The 22,265-nt window shown below is 46.2% G+C and overlaps 1 protein-coding gene and 1 non-coding gene across 16 annotated transcripts in view; both read left to right on the top strand.

The window, feature by feature from the left end:
• The window catches only part of ASAP1 (ArfGAP with SH3 domain, ankyrin repeat and PH domain 1), a 394,403-nt gene that overhangs the window by 361,918 nt on the left and 10,220 nt on the right, over window positions 1-22,265 (top strand). For all 15 annotated transcript variants that reach the window (XM_063606905.1, XM_034966609.3, XM_063606901.1 and 12 more), the window contains 2 exons: window positions 4,604-4,673; window positions 8,157-8,215. In XM_063606905.1, the coding sequence (XP_063462975.1) occupies window positions 4,604-4,673; window positions 8,157-8,215 (129 nt within the window). The remainder of the gene's footprint in view (window positions 1-4,603; window positions 4,674-8,156; window positions 8,216-22,265) is intronic.
• LOC112440715 (U6 spliceosomal RNA) lies at window positions 14,994-15,105 on the top strand. Its single transcript, XR_003028734.1, has one exon. It is a non-coding gene; the product is annotated as a U6 spliceosomal RNA (small nuclear RNA).

Here is a 22,265-nt window from a genome sequence, read left to right as displayed (position 1 = left end):
GCCATTCGCTGCTGAGCCAATGCCCCCTCTCTTTCCACAAACTCTTCTCCTGTAGCTTCGAAGCTATGGTAGGTGACCAGGAGTCTTGGCCGCACTTCTTCCATTGCCTGCCCAGGATGTATCTCCAACTTTCTCTTACATGCATCTGTATGATACACTAAGACCTTTTTCCAAATTGCACAGAGAGAGAAAAAGGGATTGAGTTGCTTCCATATTTTTGCTGCTCATTGTCCTCTTTTCAGTACTATTTTATTTTCAGAATTTTTTCTAGCCACACTTTTCTTCTCAAGCACAGCAGGTAGCCTTTGCATAGCTATGAGAGTGACAGGATTCTTGTCAACCAGACCATAGACGCCTACCCAGCCAGGTGTAAGAAGGTCCGCTGTGGGCAGAGAAGTTGATGAGCCAGCACGGTCAGTCCTGTCTTTCGCTAGCAGGGACTATTGACTGCTCTGTGCCAGACATTTTGTTAAAAAGTGGTGTTATCGGCCTGGCGCAGTGGCTCACGCCTGTAATCCCAGCACTTTGAGAGACCGAGGCAGGTGGATCACTCGAGGTCAGGAGTTCAAGACCAGCCTGGCCAACATGGCAAAACCCCATCTCCACTAAAAATACAAAAATTAGCCATACGTGGTGGCGCATGCCTGTAATCCTAGCTACTTGGGAGGCTGAGGCAGGAGAATCAGTGAACCTAGGAGGCAGAGGTTGCAGTGAGCCGAGATGATGCCGTTGTACTCCAGCCTGGGCAACAAGAGCAAAACTCCATCTCAGAAAAAATAAAAATAAAAATAATGGTGTTACCAAGACATAGAAGGTGGGGTCCATTCTTTGAAGTGACCACTCATTGAGTAAATTAACATCATTTCTGTTTCATGCTATTGAAGAGCTGTGAATAATAATACCCTTGTGTCAGGCTTCCTGTGGCCTAGCACTGTGTCCCGTACTTCATAGTTTATTTCCTTTAATACTCATGCCCATCTAGGGTAGTAGGTACCATGGTTGTTCCCAGTTTATATATGACAGAATTGAGGCTTAGCAGAATAAGAAGTCACCCAAACTCATACCCACTGGTCAGCAGTACAGCTAGAATTCAAAGCCACACTTGTCTAGGTCCAAAATTTGCACCCCTAATTAACCACTCCTGGTAAGAAGCTGGTTATAAGGGGTGGTCAAGTCAGCTATGGAAGAATTCTCAGAAAGTGACTCCAAAGGTGTTCTTTGAAGGTTGTGTAGGAATTCACCAAAACTGGAAGGAGACAGGCCTTCCTTGCAGGGGAAAGGAACGTAAGGGGCAAAGTTACAGAGACATAAAAACTCACACCATCTTTGGAAAAAGGAGACTCATTTTGAGAAGCCAAAGAGTAAGGTTAAATGAGAACTCTGGACATTTGGGCCTGTGGGTATTGGGCAGCAGCCTCTGACATGATGACTCGTCTGTGTGACAGCAGAATGAATGACCACAGCAGAGCCAGAGGGCCTTTGCAGCCCTGTTGGTCTCAAATTTACTCATGTATAGCACATGCAACCTGCATTAATAATCACTTCTTTGGAATGTTTTCTACCTGGAAAGGGAATTAGTGGATGTAACAGTTCATTCCCCAAACATAAAATTTTCCTTGACGTTTTGATTGTTATAACTCATTTAAGTGGGAAAGTATAAGATTTGATATCTAGCCCTGAAGACTCATTATTGAGCACAGTGCTAGAAAGAAATGCCTACCAGGCCAGGTGCAGTGGCTCACACCTGTAATCCCAGCACTTTGGGAGGCCAAGACAGGAGGATCACTTGAGGCCGAGTATTTGAGACCAGCCTGGGAAATACAGTGAGACCTTGTGTCTACCAAAAAAAAAAAAAAAAATTAGTAATGAGACCTTGTCTCTACAAAAAAAATAAAAATTAAAATTAACCAGGCATGGTGGGTCATGCATGTAGTCCTAGCTACTTGGGAGGCTGAGGCGGGAGGATCATTTGAGCCCAGGAGTTTAAGGCTGCAGTGAGCTATGATTATGCCACTGCACTCCCACCTGGGTGACAGAGCAAGAACTTGTCTCTTAAAAAAAAAAAAAAAAAAAAGGCCACGTGTGGTGGCTCACACCTGTAATCCTAACACTTTGGGAGGCCAAGGTGGGAGGATCAGTTGGTCTCAGGAGTCCAAGACCAGCTTGGGCAACTTAGACCCCATCTTGAAAAAATAAATAAATAAAAAATAAGAAAAAAAGTAAATGCCTACCTTGAAGAACATCACAGCTCTGAGGATTTTATGAGTTACCAAAGAAGTCCTTAAATATTAAGTTATATGGGCTCATGAACATATACTGATGGTTAGTTTAATTAAAATTAAATAAAACTAAATTTGAAAGCCTTTGGTTCTTCTAGTAATGCCAGTTTATCTCATTTCTTCTTGTATCAATATCATAGAATTACAGAACATTCTGTCCAGGAGGTGAGCACCCTGCCAGCCTCTCCCTCTTCAGTAGGTGCAGTCAGACCAGGAGGTGATAGGTGCTAGAGTGTGGTGATTCACAGTACAGACCCTGGAAGAGGGCTGCTGGCTTTCCATCCCAGCTTTGACCCTTACCAGTGACCTGACCTTGGGCAATTGACTTTACTTCTCTGTGTGCTTCTTCATATATAAAATGAGGGGTGATTATACTATTTATCTCATAAGCATAATTACTATGAGTATGTAGCACAGTATGTTGCTCACAGTAAGTGCTCAGTAAACGGTCGTTGCTGTTAATAATGTTACTATCAGGGCGTCTTGATGGGTAATGAAGAGCACATTGATTTGTGGTCAGGACTCCCAGGTACACCATTTCCCCATGGGACCTGCAGCCATTTATTCATTTAGTCTCATTTCCTTATCTTATGATGCCAGTCTCATGCTGTGAGGAAGGAAGCCTGGATGAATATAAAAGCATGTGGGCAATCGGTGGTGCTATTGAGCAGATGTGCAGTGTAGTGAGGATCAGTTAGTTTTTTTTCAGCCCTGCCCTCTTCATCTGCCCTCCTGGTGCTCAGCCTCCTCAGCCAGCCCATTCCCAGTGCCACCTAGGCAGTATTATAGTCTTCTAGGTAGAGGAGGAGAGGAGGCTGCTGAAAGAAGAGAACAAGAGTTTCCAGAGCAGTCATAGGAAGAAAGGACAAGGAAATGAACTAGAGCCCCAGAGACAGGGTGCCCATGCAGGGTCCCCGGGAATCCTCCTGGGTGCCTGCAGCTTGGGGCTCCACAACTGCCCTGTACTCTGCCCACCACAAAATGGATCATAGAAGAGCCCTCATTTATTGTCTTGTGACCCTCTCCTGAACATAGCACACTTACCTCCACCTGTGTGCCTCTGGTTTTGCTGCTCACCCACTAGAAAGTTCTTCACCTGTCCAGGTGCTATGTCTTCCCCAGACAGCATTCCCTACTCCCTCTTCCCCACTCCTGCCAGCAGTCAGAGTTTAGAAACTATTCTCCTCAATTGACAGCAACTGATGTTCATCTCATTACACATTATTAGTGTATTTCCTGTGTCTTAAGTCTCACAGGCCAGAGCATAAGCTCTGTGAGAGCAGTGAAGTTTTATTTGTTTTTGTGCCTTCTGCTTCACATTTATGCCTTGCACATAGTAGATGCTTAATAAATGTTAATACTTGGCCGGGTATGGTGGCTTATGCCTGTAATCCCAGCACTTTGGGAGCCCGAGGCAGGTGGATCACCTGAAGCCAGGAATTTTAGACCAGCCTGGCTAACATGGTGAAACCCTGTTTCTACTAAAAATACAAAAATTAGCTGGGCGTGGTGGTATATGCCTGTAGTCCCAGCTACTCAGGAGGCTGAGGCAGGAGAATCACTTGAACCCAGGAGGCCAATGCTGCAGTGAGCTGAGATTGCACCACTACACTCCAGTCTAGGCAACAGAGTGAGACTCCATCTCAAAAAAAAAAAGTTAATATTTGAATGAATGCCCCTGTAGTCCCAGCTACTTGGGATGCTGGACAGGAGGAACACTTGAACTCTGGAGTTCAAGGCTACAGTGAGCCATGATTGCACCACTGCACTCTAGCCTGGGTGACAGAGTGAGACTGTCTCAAAAAAAAAAAAAAAAGAGAGAGAATGAATGACGAGTCAGTAAGTGCCTGAGGGCCTGGCCCAACAGATGTCCACTTATCCACCACCCTGCTAATGGTGTTCACATGCACATTCCACTTGTGAGTTGTGTGTTTCTTCTGAGTTTGGATACTAGAGGGTAGTCTCCTAGCATGGGGACCTCTTGGTGAACTTGAAATTTATTCTTCTTTCTCTACCCTCAAACTAAGGACAAGATCCTGAGCCAGTGGGAACATCACCAAGTTTCTATGCTCTTTGAGGCCTTGCCACAGAGCAGCTGCTCACCTCTTTGATACATTCCTTTACCAGAAATAAAAAACCGCAAAGCCCAAAACAGTGCTCAGTTTTGTTTTGGTCTTACGCCAGAAATGCATACTGTTTTGGCCTGGGTCTTTTAAATGCCGTTCTGGAACCTGAGCAATGCCTGTCTATAGGCCAAACCCATATATTCTCATTGCATTTCCCCATCTAAAGACATACCTTTTCACCTTCGGTTTTCCTTTTAGGTAACGATGGGGGTCCATCCTCTTCAAGTAAGACTACAAACAAGTTTGAGGGACTATCCCAGCAGTCAAGGTAAGCCATCTCAGTGCTTCATTTCCCCTGTTGGATCCATTGATGCAATGGACAGAATTCTAGAAATGAGTTTTCATGAATTTCCCAGCGCTGCTCAAAGCTGTGGTCAGCCAAGTGGGGCTGGCCACAACAAGAAACCAGACGTTCACTCTTGGTTTGCATGCACATCTTGTGACTGGACTGGGCACAGGTCTGCAGACCGTTCTCTGAGCAGCACCGCTGTCTACCCAGTTCACAGACAGGAGCTAACCTCACTTCCCGGTGGTCGCAGGGTTGTGCAGTGGTCTTGAACAAAATTCCTGTCAGAATGAGTTTTTATTTTTGATATTTTAATCAAGTAACTTTGTTACTTTCCCACTTGACTCCTTTTGCAGATTTGGAAATGAAAAGATAATCCTTAGGGAAATCTGATTGCCTAGAGATTTTCAAACATAAAAATAGCACTCTTTCAAGTTCTGTTTCTAATATTTTTTTTTTTAGGCTAGGCTGACAGCAGTGTTCTTTTCTTCCCTTTTTTCACTGAAATTGTATACTTGAGGAGATCTCTTACGGGCAATTTTTATCCAGCCTTACCCTAAAGTGTTTTCTCTGGAGGTGCCATCCAAGGAAAGGACAGAGAGCCACTTCCAGACCCAAACTTCAGGGAAAAAGAGTCAGCTCTTTTCCAGAGTTTCTGAAAGATGAGAAAACAAAATCTCTCTTTTTTTGAGATAGGGCCTTTCTCTGTCACCCAGACTGGAGTGCAGTGGTATGAGCACAGCTCACTGTAGCCTCAACCTCCTGGGCTCAAGAGATGGTCCTGCCTCAGCCTCCCGAGTAGCTGGAACCAGAGGCATGCATCACTGTACTCAGCTGATTTTTTAATTTTTTTGTAGAGACAAGGCCTCAGCATGTTGCCCAAGCTGGTCTTGAACTTCTGGGCTCAAGCAATCCTCCTGCTTCAGCCTCCCAAAGTGCTAGGATTACAAATGTGAGCCACCATATCCAGCCTTTTTTTTAATACCACTATCTTATGTACTCTCTATAACCCTGTGAGATAGGCCCAATTACTATTATCCTCAGTTTTGCAGGTGAGGAGAGCGAGGCCCAGAGTGGTTAGGTGGTGGGTGCAGATGTCAGAGCCAGCTCTCCAGCCTGCTTGTTCTCCCAACTCCACATTCCACACCCCTTCCTTGCCCTTGTGCCCTGCCTTTCATTCCTCACTCACCTTCCTTCAACCCTAATTTGGGGGACCCTGTAAAACTAAAGTTCTGGTGTTCTTTTTCCAGAGTGAGGAGAATATCTGACACTCCAAAAGCACTCATAAAAGGTTTTTAAAGGCTGAACACAGTGGCTCACCTGTAATCCCAGCACTTTGGGAGGCCAAGGTGTGAGGATTGCTTGAGCCCCGAAGTTTGAGGCCAGCCTGGGCAACATAGCAAGACCTTGCTTCCTAAAAATAAAAAAAATCAGCCGGGTATGGTGGTACATACCCGGCTATACGGGAGGCTGAGGCAAGAGGACCGCCTGAGCCCAGGAAATCGAGGCTGCAGTGAGTCATGATCGCACCTCTGCACTCCATCCGGGGCGACAGCAAGACCCTGTCTCAAAAAAAAAGTTTTGGCAGGGCACAGTGGCTCTCGCCACTTTGGGAGAACCAATCCCAGCACTTTGGGAGGCCAAGGCAGGTGGATCACTTGAGGTCAGGAGTTCAAGACCAGCCTGGCCAACATGGTGAAACCCCGTCTGTACGAAAAATACAAAAATTAGCCGGGCATAGTGGGGTGCACCTGTAGTCCCAGCTACTCAGGAGGCTAAGGCAGGAGAATCACTTGAACCTGGGAAGTGGAGGTTGCAGTGAACCAAGATCACGCCACTGCACTCCAGCCTAGGTGACAGCGAGACTTCGTCTCAAAAAAAAAAAAAAGTTTTTAAACAAAATCAAGCTGATTGTGAACTAGAGCCTTTGGCAACTCATTAAGTTTGTTTATTTGCTTTTGAGATGGAGTCTCTTTCAAGAGAAGCAAAGCCCTCTCATGTTTACTGTTTCTTGTTTAGTGGTGGCTTTATCTCAGCAATATTCCCCCGTTGCCCAGAGACAGGAGGATTTCAAGTGAGCTGAGGAAAGAGCAGTGAAGACCAAGGATGGCCAAGAGCCAGGACAGAAAGGAGCACACACCTTTCATCTTCTCTGACTACTTTTTGTTTTGTTGGTTGGTTTGGCTTTTTCTTTTCTTTTAAATGCAGTTAGCTGAGGCACAAGAATCGCTTGATCCCGGGAAGCAGAGGTTGCAGTGAGCTGAGATCGTGCCACTGCACTCCAGCCTGGTGACAGAGCAAGACTGTGTCTCAAAAAAAAAAAAAAAAGAAGCAGCAGCAGCAGCAGCAGCAACCAACTCTTAGGACATCAGGGGACAGAAATGGAGAGATGAGATAATAAAGGGGTTCTTGGCAGATGGGGCTCAGGCACTTGGCTACTGCTGCTTCTCAGGCATGCAGGCCTCCTGGTGTCCTCTGAGAATCGCCAAAACCTCTTGTTAAAGAAAAATAGTGGCTTCCACCTAATGTAGACCACTGATGGCACTGGGGTTTCAGTTGCAGAGGTTAACGTTTGATGATTTAGACAATGTGGTATGGACCTGTATTCCAGGGACTTGGGCCTTTGTCACCCTCATTTACCTGTCCTCCAAAAGGAAAGCAAGGCCTAGGAGAGCCTGGAGGCCCGAGAACCAAGCTCTTTGCTATAGTGGAGGAAGTGAGGGCTCTGGAGGCCCAGGGGAGCTAGGGCCGAATTTCCACTTCTACCTCTGACCCACGTGAGACCTTCTGCCAGCCGCCAACACCCCCATTCCCTTCCATTTCCTTGTCTGGAAACACAGAGCTGCTTTGTGGGATCATGTGGGAAGAGTTACTTCTGTGCACTACATTGGGGTCACCACTTAGAGTGTGCCAGGTGCCTTCATAAATGCTTTGAAGTGGAGGAGTTGGGCTTTATCATTAAGAGCGACTTTTTTTTCATCCTTTTACTGTGCCTCCTCAGCCAGGCAAACTGAAATATGGAAAATAGACTAATCTTTTGTTAAAGACATTTTGAGGCTGGGCACAGTGGCTCATGCCTGTAATCCCAGCACTTTGGAAGGCTGAGGTGGGTGGATCCACGAGCTCAGGAGTACAAGACCAGCTTGGCCAAGATGGTGAAACCCCGTTTCTACTAAAAATAAAAAAATTAGCCGGGCGTGGTGGTGGGCACCTGTAATCCCAGCTACTCAGGAGGCTGAGGCAGGGAATTGCTTGAACCCGGGAGGCCGAGGCAGTGTGCCGAGATCGCGCCACTACACTCCAGCCTGGGCAACAGAGGGAGACTCCATCTCAAAAAAAAAGGAAATTTTGAAAGCATTCTTTAGATGATTATGTAAATACCTTTGATTTGATTTACTTGAATAATATTTTGCTATTGATATTCTAGCACTTTTAGATCCTAAATGATTCTTATTTGTTGATTAGCACCAGTTCTGCAAAGACTGCCCTTGGCCCAAGAGTTCTTCCTAAACTACCTCAGAAAGGTAAGATCTATCATTTTTACATTTACATGTAATTAAAGTGTCACTACCCCCTCCAAGGGGCCCAAGGTTTTTATCTCCCTTGTTCATTGATCCATCCCAAATGCCTAGAGCAGCACCTGGCATGTAGTGGATGCCTAGTAAATACACATTAAATGACGAAAGGTATTTATAAACTCAAATTTGGTGATTAGCAAAGCACCATACTTTTCCAGAATACATAATAATTTTGTAGACATTACATTATTATAATCCCCAGGAACCATTCTTTCTCCCCTTATAAACATAATCAGAGAGACTTGGGAACCAACACCAGCTCTACCACTTAGTAGCTGTGTGGCCTTGGGCAGGTGACATAGTAGCTTCACTGAACCTGAGATTCCTCATCTGTAAAATGGGGAAAATAATACTTACTTCATGAGGTTTTGTAAGGACAAAATGAAGTCATGTTTCAGAAAGTCCCTAGCAAGTGGGTGGCAAAGGAATCCTTCCCTAGGATGGCATCTGTCGTGCAGAGTAGAGATACCCATGCTCTGCAAAGTACAAGAAAGCAGTGTCTATAAATACTGTTTTTTTGCCAAGCTAAGACACTCAGCTCTTTGACTGAGTCTTCTTTAATGCTGACAAGGTTTTCATTTGTGAAACCAAAATTTCAGTCTTCTTATTACAACGCAAGTGATAGTTCTGCCTTTTTTGTTGTCGTCGTTGTTACCATACCTTACCTTTAAAGCTGCAAAATACCTTTAGGAGCGTCTAGATCATTCAATCCTTCTATAAGCCTGCAAGGCCAGCAGGGCCCACCTTGGATACAGACGGAAGCTCCGAGGAGCTCAGGGCCTGCTCCTTGGATTTTCAGTGCCAGCAGCAAGATTTGTGACCCCAGTCTAGTGCTCTGTTGCCTAGTTTGAGCAGAAGTCAAACTGGGGGTTAGTATTGGGAAGCTGAAATTCACCACTCTCTAGAGTTCTTCAGTGAAGTAACACACTTTGAAGAGCGCTGACTGGTCAGGCCAGGCTCCTGTGTAGTAAGATGAGGGGACTCCCAAATGACTGCTGATTCACTTTCCGTAGAACAGATGCAAGACTTCCCCTGGGTTTGCTGAGTCTTTATCTAGGGTTGGTTTTTGTTGTCTTTTATTTTTAAACTCTGCCCAGCGGGCTGTTTTGATCTCAGAGGAGTTTGAAACAAGTTTCCCAGGCATGTATCCCCATTTACAGTGTGCCCAGATTCCGTCCTAGATCGCTCACATATCACCCCTACCTCTCCAGCGTGCTTTCTCTAGCAGCAGACCCCAGCACTTCTCAGTGCCCATGGGGCTTTACCGCAAGTGCCGCCAGCTCTTCCCTGCACCCATACCCTCCATGCCCTCCCTTCCCTCGCAGCATGGCATCAGCCCATCACCAAAGTCACTCCCTGATGTGCTCCCTCAGCTCCTGCCCCTCCTGTGCTGGGTTCTGCCACTCAACTGACTTCTGAGAGGCACAGTCAGTGTGGCAGTCTGGCTCTCCCTATGACTGCTGATCTCACATGGTCATCTGGGGCTGCCCAGCAGTCCCAGCACCGTGACCTTTCAGCCCACTCCCCTACACTGTCTCTCCTCTCCTTAGGAGCACCTTGTTTCTGTTCCTCATTGAGTCAGCACAGGAGTCCACCCCTACTACCACCTGCCTGGCATGGTGGCCATGGTCCTAAGATAGACCTTGTACCCTCCCACCCCCTCGGGAACAGACTCCAGCAGGTGTCCCTCCCTCTTTTGCGTTGCTGTTTCCTTCCATCTGACCTGCCCTATCAGGGCAGGCCTACTGTCAATACCCATGAAGACCTGTGTCCCTCCTACCACCACCCTCTTGCTCTACTCCCGTTCTCTCTCTGTCTCTGTGTGTGTGTGTGTATGTTTTTACTATTTGGAATTTTCCATAATAAACATATACAGAAATACAAAAAAAGACACAGAATAGTATCCTGCAGCCTCCTCCACCACACCCACATACTTATCACCCATTCCAGCACTTAACAGTTTATACCTGATCTTCTTTCACCTAGTTCCCTACCCAGCCACTCTCAGTAATTCTGTAGCGAATCCCAGCCAATTTCATACATACGCAATTCTATTACTACATCAAAAAATTCATCATGTCTAAAAAATCAAAAATTTCTTAATATCATCAAATACCCAGTGTTAACATATCCAGCTGTCTCACAATTGCCCCCTTTTTTTTTTTAAGAACTTGTTTGTTTGAATAAGGATTAAAATAAAGTCCACACAGTAGAGTTGATTGATTTGTCTCTAAGTGTCTTAGGCTAAAGTTTCCCCTGCATCTCTCTCTTTTTATTTGTTGAAGAAACTGTGTTATTCGTTCTATAGATTTCTCCAGTCTGGATTCCATCCCCTCGTGTTTGTTCATCTAACGTGTTCCCCTGCCTGTCATATTTCCTATTAATTGGAAGTTGATTCCAGAAACCTGATCAGATAGATTGAGGCTTTGGCAAAACCACTTCATAGGTGGTAGTGTGTTCTATCACAAGGTGTACACCATCGCATTGTCTCTGTGTGTGAAGTTCACAGCTGTTAATGCTCAGAGCCAAGATTGATCCATCCATCCTCTCTTTCCATCCCTCTGCAAGCTGATGGGCCAGCGGTTAAGCTTCAGCCCTGTCTTCCTTGGCCGTCTGCAGCTCTTGGCACAGTCACTGCTTCTCTCCTGCCTGGAACGCTATGCACTTGTGTTCTGGACACTACCTGTCCACTCTCGCTGCACTGTCAGTTCCTTCCCGACCCCCTTAACTGCTTTCTCGTCTCCTCCACCTCAGCATGTTGAGCACCACAGGCCGTGGTCATGGACTGCTTCTGTTCTGCATCTTCCCTTACTCCTTAACTCATCCAAACAGTCCCACAGCTTTACACCCATCTGGAAAGCTCCACATTTGGTTTTTTTTGTTTTTTTTTTTTTTGAGACGGAGTTTCACTCTTGTTGCCCAGGCTGGAGTGCAATGGTGCGATCTCAGCTCACCACAACCTCCGCCTCCCAGGTTCAAGCGATTCTCCTGCCTCGGCCTCCCGAGTAGCTGGGATTACAGGCATGTACCACCACGCCCATCAAATTTTGTATTTTTAGTAGAGACAGGGGTTTCTCCATGTTGGTCAGGCTGGTCTTGAACTCCTGACCTCAGGTGATCCCCCCGCCTCAGCCTCCCAACGTGGAAAGCTCCACATTTCTATCTCCTACCAAAGTATTCGTCCATAATCCGAATTCACCAACAACAGCCTATTTCACATCGCCACTTGATGCCTGTGGGGGATAATTCTCTAACTGTGTTTTTCCTCTGCTCTCACATCACAACAATCATCAACACAGAAGAAGATATCTGTGACAAACGTGTGGGGATTTTTCCCCATGCACCAAGCAGCAGACACCAGCTGGGTGTCCTCGAATTCAGTTCCAACACTGTCTACCTGAAGATAGTGCCAGTCCCACCGGGTGAGAGCTCAGTCCCCAAAACTGCCCCGCCCCTGCACACACACACACACATATCAGTTGCAAGTCCAGGCCTTCAGAACTTCTGACTGACTGGCTACAAGGTGGGGTTCCTACAACTCCCTCTTTGGATTCATTTAATTTGCTGTAGCAGCTCACAGAACTCAGGGAAACACATTTACCAGTTTATCATAAAGGATACTGCAAAGGATACAGATAAAGAAATGTGTAGAGTGAAGTATAGGGGAAGGGGTGCTGTATTAGTCCGTTTTCACGCTGCTGATAAAGACATACCTGAGACTGGGTAATTTATAAAGAAAAAGAAGTTTAATGGACTCACAGTTCCATGTGGCAGGGGAGGCCTCGCAATCATGGCAGAAGGCGAAAGGCATGTCTTACATGGCAGCAGGCAAGAGAAAAATGAGAGCCAAGCAAAAGGGGAAACCCCTTATAAAACCACCAGATTTCATGAGACTTATTCACTACCATGAGAACAGTATGGGGGGAACTGCCGCCATGATTCAGTTATCTCCCATCAGGTCCCTCCCACAACATGTGGAAATTATGGGGGCTACAATTCAAGGTGAAATTTGGGTGGGGACACAGCCAAGCTATATCAGGTGCAGAGCTTCCAAGCCCTTTCTGGAAACTCCAGGAGCCTCCACATGGTCAGCACTCCAGAAGCTCACTGAACCCTGTCCTCTTTGCTTTTTATGAAAGCTTCATGATGTCAGCATTCCTTCCCCCAGGGTATAGGGTAGGACCCTCTCATGGAAGGTGTTTTAAGACCCACGATCGGAATAGAGTCCTGCCTTGGGATAGGTAATAAGAGGGCAAGAGAAGGTCAGAGGCCTGCCTCAGAGGCCTGACACACCTAACATAATAACAGAAGACTATAACAAGGGTTATAAGCCAGCAACTGTGGACAAAAACTAATACATATCATAGCACCACAGCCTACTCCCTGGTTTTCTACTGTGGATCCTTTATATCAAAAAACATATATATACACAATCATTAATAATTAGTCCAGTCCATCATAGTGTATGAATGTCTCCCAGGATGATGATGACACTCAGGTTTGCAGGTTTCCTCTCAATATTGTCAGGTTCCACAAGCAGGACTGGTCTGGGTAAATACACAGCTTCACCCTCTCAGGCATGTGGAATCATTGAGCTAAGAGGCAGTGTCATCTCTTGCCCTGAGACTCTTTTGAGTTGTCTCATTTGCCCATTTATTTGTTTACTCTCAGCTACTATTTCTCCTTCTCTCCATTAATCTCCAACCTTTTTTGGAGGGACATTAGAATCACCACTGTGCTGGTCTAGATTACAAGCAGCAATACAAGTCTAGCAAGTAGCTCCTCCTCAGTCCACTCCCATTCAGATAGGGTGAGGCTACATAGATGCAGAACTAATGAGCTATTTTTACCACCAGCTATATTCACTGTTAGCCCCAATTTTGTTAGAAGGGGTGAAGGCACATCTCACCCCCATGATGCCCTCAGGAATTTTGACATAATATTTAAAAACATGGTTACAGTTTTTTACTTAGCATTCCTGCTAAAATTTTTTTGAAGTGTTGGGCGCAGTGGCTCATACCTATAATCTAAGCTCTGTGGAAGGATGGGAGGATGGATTGAAGTCAGGAGTTAGAGACCAACCTAGGCAATACAGTGAGACCCCATAGCTAAAAAACAAAAATTATCTTTGCTGTCCCAGCAACTCCTGTCCTAGGATCACTGCATTGGGTAGGGGAGAAAAAATACTTTTTTTTCTTAGATGATTTGGGGAAACTCTGCTTCTCTCTCTCTCTCTCTCTCTCTCTCTCTCCTCTCTCTCTCTCCCCCCTCCCCCTCTCTCTCCGCCTCTCTCTTCCCCTCTCTCCCCCTCTCTCTCCCCCCTCCCCCTCTCTCTCCCCCTCTCTCTTCCCCTCTCTCTCCCCCTCTCTCTTCCCCTCTCTCTCCCCCTCTCTCTTCCCCTCTCTCTCCCCCTCTCTCTTCCCCTCTCTCTCCCCCTCTCTCTTCCCCTCTCTCTCCCCCTCTCTCTTTCCCTCTCTCTCCCCCTCTCTCCCTCTCTCTCTCCCTCTCTCTTCCCCTCTCTCCTCCTCTCTCCCTCTCTCTCCCTCTCTCCCTCTCTCCCCTCAAGGAGTATCTCCTCCTTGAGTTCCTCAGGTAGCATGATCCTCTATAAACCATTTCCTTTTTATTGTGGAACTCTTCTAGGCACTGCCTTCCCCATTAGAATGTTCTTGGACATCACCTGAGACAGCATGGGTATTTCAGATGTCATAGGGGTAACTTCAACTAACATTTCATAGCAAGGTCCCTTAAGTGGAAATTCTCTATTCCAAAGTCCCAGTAGTTGTTGCTGGGAGGTGCTCAAAACACTTTTGCCATAAGCCCCAGGAACTGCTCCACAGGGGGTTATCAAGTGGAGAGTTTGTCCCTGCCAGCACTCTAGCTTCTACTCTGCACTCTGCAGGCTTGGGCATGTCCAATTAATATTGCTTGGAGAGCAGATTTACATGCCTTCTGTTTTATAGTACCAGGTAGGGGAAACATTCTCCAGTGTGATACTGTGTTCATTACCATGATACAATCAAATAGAAGAGATGCAGTCGGCCGGGCACGGTGGCTCACGCCTGTAATCCCAGCACTTTGAGAGGCCAAGGTGGGCAGATCAGGAGGTCAGGAGATCGAGACCATCCTGGCTAACACGGTGAAACCCTGTCTCTACTAAAAAATAGAAAAAATTAGCCGGGCGTGGTGGCGGGCGCCTGTAGTCCCAGCTACTCAGGAGGCTGAGGCAGGAGAATGGCGTGAACCCGGGAGGCGGAGCTTGCAGTGAGCCGAGATTGCGCCACTGCACTCCAGCCTGGGCGACAGAGTGAGACTCCGTCTCAAAAACAAAAAAAAAGAGATGCAGTCAATTCACATGAAGTGTGTTCAAATATACCAACTTTCGTCATCCTATCAACCCTTACATTTTTATATTCTAGTTTCAGGAACTTCTTCACCCCCAGACCATTTTACTCTCTCTTGCGCAAAAAGCTTTGGGTCTTCTGCCAAGGGTTGAGCCAAAGGACCCTGGACCTTTTGTCAATCTTTATTTTGATTAGTCTGCCCCATTTTTGCCCCAGGCAATTTCATATCATATGTTTCATTGTAATCTCTACCTTGCAACTTTTAAAATTTCTTCAAACTGCAAGAAATACAGTAAACTGGGTTAGGGCCGTTTAATGTTGGGAGAGCGGAGGGGTTTGGTCCACCCAAGCTTCGATAATGTTGTATTAAGATCTTTGTTGTGCTCACTTCAGCAGCACATATACTAAAATTGGAACCATACAGAGAAGATTAGCATGGCCCCTGCTCATGAATGACACGTTATTTTTTAACAACAGCAAAAAAAGACCTTTGTTTTGGTAAGTGCAGTGGCTCATGCCTGTAATCCCAGCACTTTGGGAGGCCAAGGCGAGTGGATTGTTTGAGCTCAGGAGTTTGAGACCAGCCTGGGCAGCATGGCAGAACCCTGTCTCTACATAAAATACACAAAATTAGCCAGGCGTGGTGCCACATGCCTGTAGTCCCAGCTACTCAGGAGGCCGAAGTGGGAGGATTGCATGAGCCTGGGAGGCAGAGATTGCAATGAGCTAAGATCACGCCACTGCACTCCAGCCTGGGTGACAGAGCAAGACCCTGCCTCAAAAAACAAAGACCTTTGTTTTAACTGTATCAATTTCCATTTTATTCATTCCATTTCTTAATAACCATCTAAAGATTTCTACCCTGCTGGGATGAGTCCCATGACTCTCCCCTTTCTTTTTCTTCTTAGTTTTATCCTATCAGTGTTTTCTTCACCGTATTTGTTAATAACCATTTTAAAATTTCCACCTTCCTGGGAGGAGTCCTTTGGCTCTCACTTTTGCCTTTCCCTGTTCTCTTGTTAATTAACCTAATATTTTTATTAGCATCTATAAGACCCATGAAGGGAAGCTGAGACAGCAAATTTAATAAGGCTTCTTGAACTGTTCATTTCTGTAGGAGTAATATCACATGGGGTGCCCATGTAGAAGGGGCCCTCTTAACCACACATTTACCATGACTTGGGTAACAGGCATGTTCAGCGTGTGAATAGCCCTGTCATCATAAAGCCAGTCCCACATGCATACAGAGCATATCAGCTACTGCATCTGGGGTGTCCCACTTGACATTTGTAGGTAGAGTTGGACAGTACCCCTTCTCAGGGTGAACAGACCTTACAGTGGCTTTTATCTGTTCCACCAAGCTGGCAGTTACCGCAGGAATAGCCTCCTGTGTGTCTGGATCATATATACCCATATGCAGTTGTTCAATAGTGAGCTGTGGGTCCCATCAATCCAAACATGTACTTCTACTCTGTAGTGTTTAAAACCAAAGATACTGCCCCTAAATTAGTCACTCTTACAGTGCGTTTTAGTAAAGGTTCCTCAGGAAGCTGATGATACTGATCTACAGGATGAAACAGTTCTTTCGCACTATACCCTCTAGTTTCCACAGTTACTTAGTTTTGCCCCTCCTTCACATTGACTACCTTCTTGTTAACCACAAGTCTCAGAGGTACTTTCTGTTGTCCCTGCGTAATTTTCTCCTTTGTGGGTAACTTTAAGGCTAGTGGACTAAGCTCAGGCAGACCCACATCTGAGCTTAGTCCAGCCTCAAGTCCTGACCCAGCACCCTCTTTTATTTTAGCCATTATAGACAACAATAACCAGGGATTAAATATTTCACTTTTTTCTTAGTTTGTATTTCTTTATGCATCCAGTGCCCCAACTCCTGGGGAGTTGGATCCATCTCTGAATTCCACTGGTAACTTTTACCTTTAGTAACTGATCTCAGCACAGCTGTGGCTTCATACCTGGGTGACCACATGGCCACATAGGAATCCAAAGATTCCTGATCCCCCACCCTTTTATCCTTTCTATTCTCAAACCACATGTTTCTGTGAGTCAGAGCTGTTCCAACAAATCCTGCTTTGCTGATACCAAATGTGTGGTGTACGGCTCCCAGCAGACTGATTTTTATGTCGCTATTAATATAAACCTTGATGATCAGATGCTTTGAAAGATCTTTGGGTATAAAGGACAAAATGTAATGGCAGCATACACAACATGCCGCAGTGTGCTATGTACACTTTTATCACCGTTCCTTTTGTGGATGAAAAGCTATTAAGCAGAATACAGGAAAACACTGGGTTCTTAATGGGATTAAAGCAGTGGGGCTGGGCACGGTGGCTCACACCTGTAATCCAGGCACTTTGGGAGGCCCAAGCTGGAGGATCACCTGAGTCCAGAAGTTTGAGACCAGCCTGGGCAACATGATGAGATGAGACCTTGTCTCTACAGAAATTTGAAAAATTAGCAGAGTGTGGTGGTCCGCACCTGTGGTCCCAGCTATACAGGAAGTTGAGGCTGGAGGATCTCTTGGAGCCAAGAGGTCGAGGTAATAGTGAGCCATGTTTGCACCACTGCACTCCAGCCTAGGTGACAGAGTGAGACCCTGTCAATCAATCAATCAGTAAAATAGTGGGCATCACATAGTGGATCTGAGTTCCTTTAGGGAATGGTCCCACCCTGAGACAAGGAAAGCTGTAGGAGGCCTTGTGGCACACTCACACTAAACTACATGTAGGTGTGACCACCACTCATCTAACTCTAGTATGGGTCACCCAACATTTCTGGGTGCAAAACATATATCCTAACTGTACTCAGGCCTTTACTACACACTGCAGCAACATGCATGTTGGATGAAACAACACTGGCCCACCAGACAGAAAAGGGCCTTATAGGAGATAGGTGCAGGTCTGGGTATCCTGGAATAAGTTGAGTTTGCTTTCAATGAGCAGCAGAATTCAGAGGAAAATGCAGATTAGAGGGAGTTCTCTTCCAGGAGGAAGGCAAAAGGATGGGAGTCAGCTTGGAAAGATAAGGAGGCTTTGGCAGAGTGAGCCAGGCCGACTCAATAAACAGTGCTGAAGAGAATGCTAAGATGCAGCTTTGGGAAAGGGCCTGTACCCAGACCCAACAGGGCCTCTTCACAATTTTAATACAAATAGAGGCTGAAATGGGGGGCAGTGGCTCTCAGTCTTGGCTGCTGAGGCTCAGGGCACACCTGTGGGACTCTTACGGCCCTCTGAATTTACGGAAGTTCTCTGAGGGCACTTGCAGTTTACATCAATGTGCTATGACTGCCCATGCCTTTAGGTTAGGGCAAAGTAAAACATGTTCTGCAGTGTAGTTGGTAGGTATAGGAACTATTCTAAACACCCATCAAACGAATGAATGAATGAATGAAAGAAAAACAAGGAAGGAAGGAGAGAGAAGAAAGAAAGAAAAAAAGAAAGAAAGAATGAGAAAGAAAAGAAAGGGAAGGAAAGGAAGAAAGAAAAGAAAGAAATAGGCCAGGTATTGTGGCTCAAGCCTTTAATCCTAGCACTTTGGGAGGCTGAAGCGGGAGGATCACTTGAGCCCAGGAGTTCAAGACCAGCCTGGGCAATGAAGTGAGACCCTGTCTCTATTTAATTAGTAAAATTAACACCACCCATGTACTGCCTGCAGGAGGCAGGTGGGCTGTGCTATAACTAATAGCACCCAGTGGAAACCAGTCTCAGTACAAGCCTGTGAGATGAGACAGGGTGATTGGCTCTGCCCCTAATTAATTTCAAATCCAGAAATGACTTGAGTCATGGCCATTGTAACAACACCTGTCCTTAGTAACATTTGGTATATGGGCAAGGGGAGATTTTATTGGGAAGGCAAAGGAAATACCTCTGTCATTCTTACTAATCTATAATGAAGCTAAATTGTACCACGATTGTATCACAATATGGTGTAATACTGGGGGCATTGGTAAGGTTCAGCTTCCTCATGTAAATAAGCCTTATGATAATACTGATACGATCAGATGTATTGGGAGGTTGAGTTGAAGCTCCCTCAGGATGGAATGCCTGTGGAAAATGGCCCAAGAAGGAACTGGATCTAGCTAACCATCAGCTGATCTCTGTGCGAAACAGCTCTGCACAAGTTTATCCTAAGGTCCAATAGCAGTAGACCAAGGCAGGAAAGAACAATTAGGCTAGTACATGATTATGAAAGTGTTTGTATGACTTCATAGGACAAATTAGTTATTTCTTTAAATTCATCCCTACCCACATTGGCTTCTCCAGATTTTAGGTGGCGGCATTGCTGTAACTGTTTTATAAATGCTACAACAAATGTTCTGATAGATACATTTGTTTTGGTATAAGGGATCTGTGATTGAAAACCAAGGAATGGCCTATGGAGCTATAGATATATATGTATTGGTATCCATCCACAGTTCCTGGTTCATAGTGTCCACATCCCTTGTTACAGTCTGGTTGTAATGCTGGATGTGTTAGGCCTCAGGAAACAGAATCTCTCCTGCCCTCCTTTATGTACCCCAAGGCAGGACTCTAATCTTTTCCCATCTTGTGGGTTTGAGATCCTACCCTATACCCTGGGGGAAGGAATGCTGACGTCATGTAGCTGCCATTAAAAACCCTAGAGGACTGGGTTCAGGGAGCTTCTAGAAAGCTAAACCCGTGGAGGCCAACAGGAAAGTGAAGAAGAACTCGCTCACGTGCCGGGAGGGCGGCACACCCCCAACTCCTCAGGTTCAGAAGCTCCTGTGCTCAGGACCCTTCCAGACCTCGCCCTGTGTGTCTGTTCATCTGGCTGTTTATCCTTTAAAATATCCTTCTTAGAGCCAGGAGCTGTGGCCCTGAGAAGGCTCAGACCTGTAATTCCAGCACTTAGGGAGGCTAAGGTGGGTAGATCACTTGAGCCCAGGAGTGGAGACCAGCCGGGTAACATAATGAGACCTTGTGTCTACAGATAATAATAAAAACAAAAATAGCTGGGCATGGTGACACAGGCCTGTAGTCCTAGCTGCTTGGGAAGCTGAGGTGGGAGGATAGCTTGAGCCTGGGAGACCGAGACTGCAGTGAGCTGTGATTCTTACACACACACACACACACACACACACATTCTTAGTAAACTGATAAACTTAGGTAAGTGTTTCTTTGAGTTCTGTGAACCACTCTAGCAAATCAGTCAAACCCAGAGGGGATTGTTGGAACCCCAGTTGAAGCCAACTGGTCAGAAATTCCAGAGGCCTGGGCTTGCGACTGGACAGGAAGGTGGGAACATTCTGGGGGACTGAGCCTCAAGCTGTGGGATCTAACGCTGTCTCCAGGTAGATGGTGTCAGAATTGGATTGGAAGACACCTGGCTGGTATCCGCTGCTTGGTGGTGGGGTGAGACCCCCACACATTTGGTCACAGAAGTTTTCTTCTGTGTTGATGATTGTTGTGGTGTGAGAGTAGAGGGAAAAGCACGGTTAGAGGAGCAAGTTTTCGCCACACAGTGTCTGACAGGCTTCTCTACTTAAAACTGGAATACGGACTCCGGCTCCACTCCAGACTGTTCCTTCCTTAGTGTCCCCGTCTGTTAAAGGCAGTGTCATTCTTCCAGGTGTTCAGGCCTTAAAGCCTGAGAGAGGTGCTTAGCTCTTCCGTTTCTTTCACACACCACATCCTGTGCTTGTACAAATACTGTTTCTTCCCCCTTCCACATCTATTTAAAACCCAGTCACTTCTCATCATCTCCACCGTTGTCAGCTAGGATCAAATGAGCATCATCTCTTGTCTGGACAGTTGGAGCCTCCTACCCTGTCTGCCTGGAGCCTTCTAACCTGGTCCTGCAGTCTGTTCTCAGCAGAACACTGGAGCCTCCCACATTCAATCATGTCACTCCTCTGTCCTGAACCATCTGGTGGTTCTTCTCGCAACCCCCACCAGATATCAGCATGGCTGGTGTGCAAGCCTCCTGCACATTTTTGATGCACTCTTGCCATATCAGAGTGGCCTTCCCTGACCACACCCTCCTTGGTGGTCACTCTCCTCCTCCCCACCCAGCCAGCACTCTTTTCTCCCTTCCCCTGCTTACCTGCCCTCACCCTCTGGTAACTCCATGTTTACTTGTCACCCTCTCGTGGAATGTGAGCTCCCAGCAGGCAGGGCCCTAGTTCTTTCCATCTGCTGTGTCCCAAGTGCCTGAAACGGTGCTGGGCACGGCACATGCCCAGCAAATAGGGGTGGAATGGTAACCCTTTTCCTGTAAGTCTGAACTATCCTTGGGCTAGGAATCGACCATCTCTTCTTACTCACTTTGTGATGTGGGAGGCTCCTCCCTCGGTATCTTGGAAGATGGGGATGATGGTGATATCCACATCGCGGGGCTCTTAGGAAGATGAAGCTACGTCATGCAGCAGGTCTCAAGAAGGCCAATCTCCTCTCTTTCCCTGCCCTGTGGTCCCATCTCTCTCCTGCCCAGAGTTGAGTCACCTGGGCCAGTGTACCCTGAGGCCCTGGCCAGCCTTGCCTCTTCCCCTCAAGGGTCTCAGACTGGTGCCAACAGTCACATTGTCACACCAAAGCCAGGAGTGCAGAGAGAGGATGTGGAACAGGGTCTAGATACCTGAAGCTGGGGACAGCATGGCCCTGCACGTCTCTACTAAAAAATTAAAAATTAGCTGAGTGCGGTGGTACATACCTGTGGTCCTAGCTACTCAGGAGGCTGAGACAGGAAGATCATTTGGAGCCTGGGAGGTCAAGGTTGCAGTGAGCCCTGATTGCACCACTGCACTCCAGCCTCAGTAACAGAGGGAGACCCTGTCTCGATAGAACTAAAAAGAAAAATAAAATAAAAACTACCTGAAGTCTTACCACCCAAGATAACTGATGAGTTAGTGTATATCTTTCATCTTTTTTTTCTCTGCTCTTCTTTAAAGTTTCTGTTTAAGCTAATATTTTTCACATAATAAAAACATTTTTCATGCTATTAATTATACAACAGTATAATTTTTATTGGCTACATATCATTGTTGTTTGTTGGTTTATTGAGACAGAGTCTCACTCTGTCACCCAGGCTGGAGTGCAATGGCACCGTCATAGTTCACTGCAGCCTTGGACCCCGGGCTCAAGCAATCCTCCAGTCTCAGTCTCCCGAGTAGCTAGGACTGCAGGCATGTACCACCACACCTGGCTAATTTTTATTTATTGTCCATACAATCCCCTGCATTCAGACGGGTGGCATTTTTTTCGTTATAAGCAGTACTGTGCCAAACACTCTAGCACAGACATCTCAGTGTATGACTTTGATCACTGTTTTAGGATAAATTCCTAGAATTGGAGCTGCAGGTGAAGAGGCTGGGGTATTTTGAAGGTTTTCCATGCCTGGCACTTACAGTTTCTCTTGCCCCATCAGTGTAACTCACAGCCAAGGCCTTTCTAGCCCCACCACCTCAGGGATTCCCCCTAGCTTTTTCCCTCTTGACTGCCTGGCTCAGATTGTTTCTTAGCCAATTTCAGACTTCCAAGAGAGGAACGAGATTCATGTAAATTAACTTTTAGAGCCAAGCCACCTCAGCAGAAGCTTAGGGACCAGCCTGTGAGCAGGGTGCCCCTTGATTTTGACTTTTTTAGAGATATGACTAGACAGGTCATGAGCAGAAACAGCCC

The sequence above is a fragment of the Pan paniscus genome, chromosome 7 (genome assembly GCF_029289425.2).
Source record: "Pan paniscus chromosome 7, NHGRI_mPanPan1-v2.0_pri, whole genome shotgun sequence".
Classification (NCBI taxonomy): Eukaryota; Metazoa; Chordata; class Mammalia; order Primates; family Hominidae; genus Pan; species Pan paniscus.
The sequence above is the reverse complement of the archived record's forward strand: the minus strand, read 5'-3'. Positions and strand labels throughout refer to the sequence as shown.